At 31.1% G+C, this 9944-nt stretch overlaps 1 protein-coding gene across 2 annotated transcripts in view; it reads right to left on the reverse strand.

Annotated features, from left to right (window-relative positions):
• Positions 1–1195: 1195 nt before the first annotated feature.
• Positions 1196–9944, reverse strand: part of Tsp5D (Tetraspanin 5D) — a 221402-nt gene continuing 212653 nt past the window's right edge. For both annotated transcript variants that reach the window (XM_081751041.1, XM_081751042.1), the window contains one exon: positions 1196–5383. In XM_081751041.1, the coding sequence (XP_081607167.1) occupies positions 5291–5383 (93 nt within the window). In that variant the 3' untranslated portion in view covers positions 1196–5290. The remainder of the gene's footprint in view (positions 5384–9944) is intronic.

The raw sequence follows: 9944 nt of genomic DNA on the forward strand, positions 1-9944 counted from the left end.
CTTCTCTTACTGAAATGGAAGCAGAACCAATTACACCAAAGGCATGCCACGGAACTAGTGATGAGGAAAGATATTTGCGTTGCAATCTACAAACATTCTTAAAGAAATTTATACAATATTATTTAAATGCATGTTTTAAAATACAAGCGGTTAAGAACTTTAAAACATTAGTACATAGAATTACTGGTTAGGTAATTTGTTTCTCAGACAGTGGATTGAAAGAACAAAAAGAAAATGATTCATGGAATGGTTACCTGACATAATCTCATGGATTCTGCCATACAGAGAAATCTGAGGTGTTTCACCTCCTCAGAATTAACTACTTTGACATGTTCTCGTGTTGACGACAATTCAAAGAAACATTCTGATGGAACGTTTGAGAAAGTACTAGACTAATCCCATCTATTTTTCTACATAATCGCAATGTTGGTTGACTATTTTTGTAGGCGTTGTGGCTGTGTTTATATGCTCATATCATACCAGTTCGCCGCCGAGTGATTGAGAAAGCATTGAACCTGATCGTTTGGGCGATACGGAATGCCGCGACTCACATGACTGTCGTTGGAACTCAGGAGTGAAGTGGGATTCACAAGTTTCGACACCTATGACAATCAACTTCAAAATGTTGTTCATTTCATCTGCGTAACGGCGAAGAAAAGTCGTCATGAATTTCAGTACAACTTGCAAACGGCTTTGATATCCATGCACGACTCGCAATATATTTCCAATAATCGACGATGAATTTCAATCGATTTTTGCGTTGCGAAACCGAATAACTGTTCGAGTTTCGCACTTGGTAGTAACGCTAAACAGGAACTCCATTGCCAACGGCTATCAAGCTAAGACTGGGCGTTCCAACGAGGTGCGTACAGGCTTGTTTGAAAGCTGGGAAAAACAACACATAACACGATGTTGCCAGCAGCAGCAGGAACAGTTTCTCTGTGACCCCAGTGCTTTGAAGACTTTACTTTTGGGGTCTCTCCATGTTCAGAACAGTGGTTCGTATGTAGACAACGAGCTGTTCACGCTTATATTTCCGAAAACATGTTGAGAATGGTTATGCATATGTAGTTGTTCATGCTACTATACGATACAAAACACAAGAGGGAAGAAAATTTCCAGTAAAAACTATAGAAATAAAGAGAATACATATTCTCTTCAAAACAACATTATCAACAAAATTAAAAGTATAAAATGATGTACACAAATATTTATTGTGGTTCTATAAATCTTCTACTATAAAGATAACATACAAATTGTTATGGAGCAAAAAGGGGTCTTTTTCTCGTTCTTAAGAAAACAAATCAGATCACATTATCCCCTTTTCTTCATTTTACAACAAAACTGCTCCCGTAATCAGAAACAGCAGTTAATTATGAAAATATTAACAAGTATCTTAACGTACACAAGTTATATTTATATAACAGCTAAGTATGACAAAAATTCTTTAACTAAACTACACACTAACATTTCAATATATACACACAAGTAATATTTTGGTTGTAAAGAAAAACAAAGAACACAAAATATAACATTGTAAATTAATAATGTTACTAATATCAGATAACGTTCATTCTCAAATGATTTTTTTCTTTTAAGTAGGTACTAGATATTTAAAAAAAAATGTATCTACACAATATTGTAAAGAACACTTTTAATAAAATATAATAACATTCATGGTTCCTATCGCATCTCAGGACTGCTTATTATATAGTTTTATATAAATTATTCCCTCGTATTTTTTTTAATATTTGTATTATTCTTTGCAAAGAAAACCAGAAAAAACTAAAAGAATAATTTGACATAATATATTGCCAATGATTTTTTGTATTGATTATTATCTAAAATATCTATACCTACCTACACGATAGGTACAGAATTTTTATTTTTCTCATTTATGTACATCATTACTTTTGTTACGACTATATGAAAAAAGCAACGTATTATACATATGTATGTATACAAAAGTTGTAACCAACCGAAAATTTTCTTATCTGCTTTTAAAATTTTACAAATAGCTAACCTTTAAAATATTACTACAAATATTTTTTTGAATAAATATTGAATTATCAATTCTTATCTTATACAAGGTGGATGAAAACAAAGTTGTAGTTTAGATATTGTCTAGAACATTTTCTTTTTTAAAAATACATTTTCTAAATAAAGTTTGCTACATTTTTTTAAAAAATTGTCTAAGCTTTCATATTTTCTGTTGTATTATTACGAAAACATTAAATTATTGAATATAGTATCCATTCTCAGTAGGACCAGTAACTTCCATTTTATATTTATTTTACTTCCTATCTGTGGGATTTTTTTCTATACAAATCTATATTCTAACATTTAAACACATTTCATCTTTTGTATGGACAATAGCAAAATATAACTCCTATCCATTAGCAAAATGTTGCAACTAGGGTGGAATTTTACGATCCCATGAAAGCAAAATTACTTTTACATTAAAACTGAGATAGATACTATTGACATTTGAAATTTCGTTTATGATTCGAAAATTCATTTTTCAGGTGACGGAATTTACATGGATTTCTTCAAAGGACTTTCAAGAGAATACTAAGGATGTTCTGGTTTATAAATTCACAAAAAGTATTGATATATTACTTTCAAAATCTTTACAAATAAAATAAATTTTCAAATATATATGTACTATATTTTATTATTAGATTCTACATTATGTATATTAATGTATTATCAATGTTAATGTACTACGGTATTTATGTTATATTAATTTTGTTACTTTTCTATTTTAACTATAAATATAAGTGTTTGATAAATCAAATATACATAAACAATAATTGTTACGCCTCTATGCTTTTTAAAATAGGGTTCTACATACATCTAATTTTCTTTTCAAAGTGATAAATATGATATACAGATCTATAATTTCTGGCAGTGTAACTAAAAATTATTTGGTTTTCTTTAAATAACACAGCCGCACTGCATCATTTTTTTGGATTGAAATTAGTATTATTTATTATTTTATAAATAGTTACTTTTATATATAAAATATTCATACTACATACACACTTTACATATTATTTCAACTAAATATATCGCTTACATTGATTTTAAAAATGGAATGTTTTAGAAATAGTCACTAGCATAGTCTAGGAACTTCAGCCATACAATTTAAGAAGTGAGAATTATCAAATTGGCCCCTTGGTTTATATATATACACCTAAATTTCTACGTTTCTGAACCTATAATTACATTTTCTTCAGCTATATAGTGTGATAGTCTGAAATCTTGTACCACTGTGCAGCAAAAGAGAAAAAAATGTACTTATGTCATTAATTGGTGTTGTAGAAAAGTGTTGTTTATATCATGAACAGAAATGAACTTCAACGGAGGCATATTACAAGAAGTAAACAAAAATTGGTGTATTTTTGGCTGCGCTAGGCAAAAAGGTAATAGGTAGTACGGTACCTATTAAACAAAATTAGTATACCTGGAAGTAAAAGAAGAGCAAAGAGTTGAATTGGAAGATCAACAGAGAATTATTTGGATCATATCAAAGGGAAGTCTTAAGAGATCAAATAACTGATATTGAATAAACAAAGTAGTAGATATTCATTGCGCTCAATATTGAAAACAAAATCAAAAAATGCAATTAGGTTCAGAAATGAAAATAAAGTAATGCCAAGAATAAAAACAGAAAAAAATACATCTTTACTAAAATGTTTTCAAAAGTGAATATCTTTGTCTAACTCTGAGGTAAATAAATGGTCCTTCTTTGAAAAGAAACAGAAACATGCATATTTCAATTATTAATTTAGCAAAAAGTATTTTTTGTAACATCAATAAAACACATAAGAAAAATATATATGTTATGGTCTCAAGAGAGGAAGCAACTATATCTTTTGCATTTGACTCCTTTTGTATAGTTGCAAGAAGAAACACAAAATACAAGAAATGGATTGCTTGAAAGCTGGAAAGTATATTTTATTTACATTGCTAGTTTATGCTTTATAATCACACACACACACACACACCAATATGCATACAAACCCAACTTCAACAACATATACGCTCACGAAAGCAATAACGATTTGGAATGTATTGCAAAGCCTTCCCGACTCTTAATAACATATTTATATTTTTTGAGTACAATTAATATTATTATTATTATTATTATTATTATTATTATTATTATTATTATTATGGCAAATAAATTTATAACTGATATAAGTCTTCGGTTAACCTATGTAAACTTACATATTAAATATGAAACAACTTTACTAAATTAACATAAAATTTCAGGGAAGAATGAATTAAAACTCATTTATATAATAATAATAACGCGCAAGCAATAAATACGTACTTTTCATAAATTCAGCTACATTTTAATTGCATCACCTATGGCTAATGAGCAAATAATGCTTCCTCAGTTTTCTATTAATTTGCCTGATAATGATAATTGGTCGAAACTTTCACAGCTAGTATTTTATTTTTCTTTATCCAGACTTTGTGCGTCGTCTTCTTTTATATATTGTTATGTAAGCATATTTCATTTCTTTTTTCTAATATTTATATACATGCAATAACAGCATATGTATTAATAGGAGCAAACATAATTGTTTTCTTCACAACCAATGAAAAATGCATATACATATTTGAAACATAATAAACAAATTAATTGTAATTATTTATGAAATATTTATAACTTTACATTTTGTTTAGCTCTTACTGTAAAACATTGGCTTATTTGTAGATTTAATAACATGTGTTATTATTCAACTCAAATGAACAGTCTCTTTTATAGGATGTTCGGTCCGTGGCACATTTTAACAAAACTTCATATTATTTTCCACGCATTAATCACACAACAAAATATGTGTTATTATGCTTTATGTATTTTATAACAAAATTATTTTACAAACAAATTATATGAATGTTTCCTGTAGTAATAATACAAATTCATTTTCACATTTTCTTCTTCGTTTCCACTTCTTCAAATGCTACTCTAAAATTTGGATTTTCTTCACAATTCTTTATCGATCATGTATCAGACACAAAATGTCCTACATATACAACAAACGATATTCACAACAATAATTTACTAACACTTTATATAATCTTTCTTGTCCAAATATTATTTTCAGTCCGTTTGAAGTTCTTTTTCAGGAAGACATCACTTTCACATCTTCAGTCAGATTATTATTATTTTTTAATGATCAATCAATGTTCCATTTTTATTATAAATTTTTGAACTCTGATTAACATTTTGACCGTAGAAAATTAAACCTCATCAGAGCTCATATTCCTGTAATGGTCAGGTGGTCGGATCGTATGATTTGTAAGTTGATGACGTTCTTCGGTGTCTCACAGTGCAGAACAATAGCATCGATGATATAAGACCAAATAGCTGGAAAATAAAACAGTTAATAAACTATAAATTGAATTTGTTACGACTGTTTTGTGTTTTTAAATAAAAAGATACTGTTTCTGATTTACTATAAAAAAATACTGTTACGAAAAGTAACAAAATCAATCTGGGAATCTTCACAAGACAAGTGAATATGTGCAGGTAAGTAAGCGAAGTATGAGTTAACCCTGTATGCATAATCTACTGGCTGGGAATTGCTTTCCGTCTCAAACATGATGGCTGAAATAGATACTTACAAGCATGTATCTTTACTCCTCACGCATGTATCTTCCCACAAGGACCCAAGTGTTACTTTTGATGAAGAACTCACAGGTACTGAACACGTCGAATTCTGTACTTCAAAGACTATGAAGCTACTTAGTTGCTTTATACTGAAACTTAATACTTTTCAACCTTACTTTTACTAATGAAATAATATACAAGTGTCCTACCAGAAGAAATAGCGTCCCATGTAGTACACACAGAAACCGTGATAACGAATGGTTTCTAATACTGCGAGCAGGATGCAATTGATTTCCATATAGTAGACATACATAAACACTAGCAGAAATCTCATTGGTACAATTTAATGTTATTGTTCTTAACTTATCAACTTTGAAGCCAGGTACGTTGTATTACAAGTGGGGAAATGTGCTTTGTTATCGTATATTTATAAATAAGTATAGTATATTTATTTTTACTCCAATGTAATTTGTGTCCTTTGCAAAGACACTTGTAATATTGTATTTTGAAAATGTAATGTAATAATGAGTCGATGCGTAAGTTCGTGCGGTTTTCTTTTGAGTTGAATGAAGCGTGAAGTGATTGTTTATCGTTATTCCGTTGTTTTACCGTAGTTTGGAGTTTGTGAGTTGTGAAACACAGATTTTCTTAATTGTGAACGTATTATTGCATATATTTCAGACAAACTAATATGGAGTGCCAAGTTGAGAAAAGTGATCATTTCCGTCACATTTTACTTTTCGAGTTTAACCGAGGATCCAGTGCAGCAGAAGCTGCGAGAACAATTTGTGGAGTGTTCGGAAATGAAGCAATTGCTGAGAAAACAGCACAGAAAAGCATTTCTTGACCAATGTCAAACAAATTTCTTCCAGTCAAAACCAAAACAGTTCTACAGGCGAGGCATTGAACTGCTACCTGAACGTTGGCAGAAGGTCATAGATAGTGGAGGTAAATACATCATTGAGTGATTGTGAGTTACTGTGAGTGACAGTAAAGTGTATGCAATGTATTGTTACACTCGCAGAAAATGTTAATGTTATGTCTATGTTGTATTTGTATTTGAATTAACAGAACGGCAGAATAAAAATAAAATATCAAATATAAGAACCGTACGAACTTATGCATCGACCCAATATTTCTTATTCTTTATTAACTTTACTGTTTGTATTACTATATTGAAACTAATAAATATATTCGAAAAATGAGAATAATATACCAAAAATATAATAACAGCAAAAATATTATAATCCAAATATTTTCCCGTCCTACTAGCATGATATTTGTCCTGCTAGCAGGGTTACCATATCGTTCTACCAAAAAAAAAAAAAGGGAATACCTGGATGTTTAATCATTAAATATTTATCTCTCCAATCAAAAGTGCTCTCCTCCTGTGTTGAGTATAGGTGTCCCTACAAATTTGGCTCAAATTGATACCGCCCTAAATTTGTTTCTTGCAGTAGTCCGGTTCAAACTTATGCCATGTCCGATATCAAACCTTGAGTCTGATGTCTGTATTGAATATTAAATCCTCAGAAAGATGACATTGTATGGATAACTTGCCTTATTATTCAAGATTATGAAAGGAGAAACATGTCGGAATTTCTGGAGCCTCAGTCTAATATGTGAACTCCTATTCCGTCATACATAGGCGCTCCACATTTTACACTCTTTGACCTAACTTCAATTCTTTGTCACAGGACACAAGTTTCTTCACCACTAATAGTGATTTTGAAAATTAGATAAACTTATGCAAATATGATACTGTGTTGTACCTTTATTTTTTGCTTTACATTTGTTCAAAATATTTGTGGAAAGTTGATAGTTTTGCAGATTTCCCACTCTTTAGGAAAACAGACACTGAGGTATGAGGTTGTGGAAAATGCACGAAACGTCTTGAGTAACTTCCTATTTTGTTGCATACACAAGAAATATAACTTACGATACGAAACCTGGTTACCAAAATCAACATTTAAAAAGGAAAAGATGATTAGCTGGAACTTCTATTTAGGATTGATGAATTGACTTGCATAAAGATTAGGGAAAATAAAGCAATTGTGTTCTTAGTAAGTCTTCTCGGGTTATCAGCCAGGTGAATATATTGATATCCGATGTTTCGAATACAAACATCGCATTCGTCTTCAGGGATTGTAATGAAGAGACGGAAGACGTGAACATGTATATACAGTGACTATTTAGAGGAAAAGCTATGAACAAGGGCTTGTGATTGTCTGAATGAATGAAAAATAGTCACTATATATACATGTTCACGTCTCCGGTCTCTTCATTACAATGCCCTGAGGATGAATGCGATGTCTGCATTCGAAACATCGGATCTCAATACCTTCATCTGGCTAATAGCGCGAGAAGACAAACTAAAATCACGGCGCCAGGAAATATTCAATTCTTTCTTAAAGGCAATTGTGAAATAGTTGGATTATCTTCTTTTTATGATGCGAAACGTCATATACATACTACTTTGTAAATATAGCATCTAAACATCAGATTTCTAAATCTTACACACTCAAATAAGTTTATTATCTCTCAAAATCAGACTTGTCACATTGTAACAACAGAGAAATGTAACTATATTGTAAGTCTTGGCGTAATACTATCAATCAGGCTGTGTCCAACACTCGTAATTCGTTGGGATTTCCTATATAATAACATGGCATATTTCTTTCCAAAATATTATGAAAACTACTTAATTTATATATTTCGAAATTCGTCCAAATGTTTGTTAGTATTAATATTGCATGTTCACTTTTACATTTTCTTGCTAGAATAATATTAGAGCTCGCTAATTAAAAAATCAATTTTCTTCCATTTAAACGCTGTTTAATTTATGGTCTTCATGTTACAACATCGCAGACACAGCAGATAGGAGGCTAACCAGGTAGGTTTCTTTCATTCTCTGCTCCCCGCTAGGTCACGTGCGTAAACTTCGGTTTTTTTTTCCGGAGAAAAAGAAATCGATGGAATGCAGATTGATAGCAGATAAAACCAAACTCTGTTTTCTCTCTCTGCATAGATCGTAAAGATTCCATTGATTCTACTTAAACATTTCCGCCAATAATTACCTATAGTGGCATATTGGAGCTAACAACGTACGAAAGTTTCTGAAAATCTGTCTATGTTGCTTATGTGTTCATCTTATAAAAACAGTTTGGAACTGTATAGTGTAGAGTAAACTCGTTTATTTGTCGCATCAACTGACAAAAGGTTGCATAGAAATTAAAGACGATTTACCCTGTTATGATGGATATCGAACTGCAAATAGTAATACATGTGTAAGAAGAAAACGACTGAGAATTCATTATTCAAAACTGCCAAAGAAAAAATCTCGCCAAGGATCTGTTCTTCAGAGATATTGGTGGAGAGATTTCCTTCATTCCACCATTTCATTCATTCTCATCATCACCGTCTCCTTTAGCCTAGCCGGCATAACTGTGGGACGTAAAACTCAAAAGATTTCACTTCATTTCTAAATAATAACCTAATGCATTCTACTGTGTTCTATTCTTGGCTAATACCCCAATAATAGCGTACAGATTGATGATACGCTTGCAGATTGATATGCCATAAAATCGATTATATTCATGCAAAAAAATGTAGTCACTACAAGTAAGAGTGATATCTATTTCGTTCAGATAGTGTTCTCCATGAGACGAGACGAGACAAGAAGTAAGGTTTATCGTCTCGTGTAATAAATTTAATAGGTCTCGTTTAGTGTCGATCTTAGAAGGCTTCTTTCGCTCTTGTCTCGAAATTTTGTTGTTCCGTTTTGTTAATTTATGTAATAAAAAAATGCCCTATTTTTTTCACAACCTTTCCGCATCACGATTGGTCCACAAATAGTGTGATATAACAACATTTAAACCATCCTTATTGTGTAATGACTTGCGTATTTTCAACGTAGATAATTGTTCTTCATTGCTTTCGTACCGTCATTTTATCAATTTGAAGTATTTTACATCATATGTATACTAACACTAAAACAGTATCCAAGACTGGGTGACTTGTTCACGAGACTAGAGAAATTACTCGTCTCGAAAATGAGACGATAATTGTTGCGTTTCCTGTCTCGCCTCGAATTTAAAATGGTAAATAGGTACAATATCCAGTTTTTGTTTTTCTTATACCATAGCGAAATATTTTCCAGTATAAACTGACAAGGCATTTGTAGAGATGCTAGTTTTAAATGTAAATTAACAAGTATCTCTGATACTTTCATTCAAGAGGTCAACCCTTTAGAAGTTCGTTCGACAATACAACTACACTTCCTAACATAAAATGTGTTCTTATTTCTGTGATAATTCTG

The sequence above is a fragment of the Thermobia domestica genome, chromosome 3, assembly GCF_964235325.1.
Source record: "Thermobia domestica chromosome 3, izTheDome1.hap1.1, whole genome shotgun sequence".
Lineage (NCBI taxonomy): Eukaryota > Metazoa > Arthropoda > Insecta > Zygentoma > Lepismatidae > Thermobia > Thermobia domestica.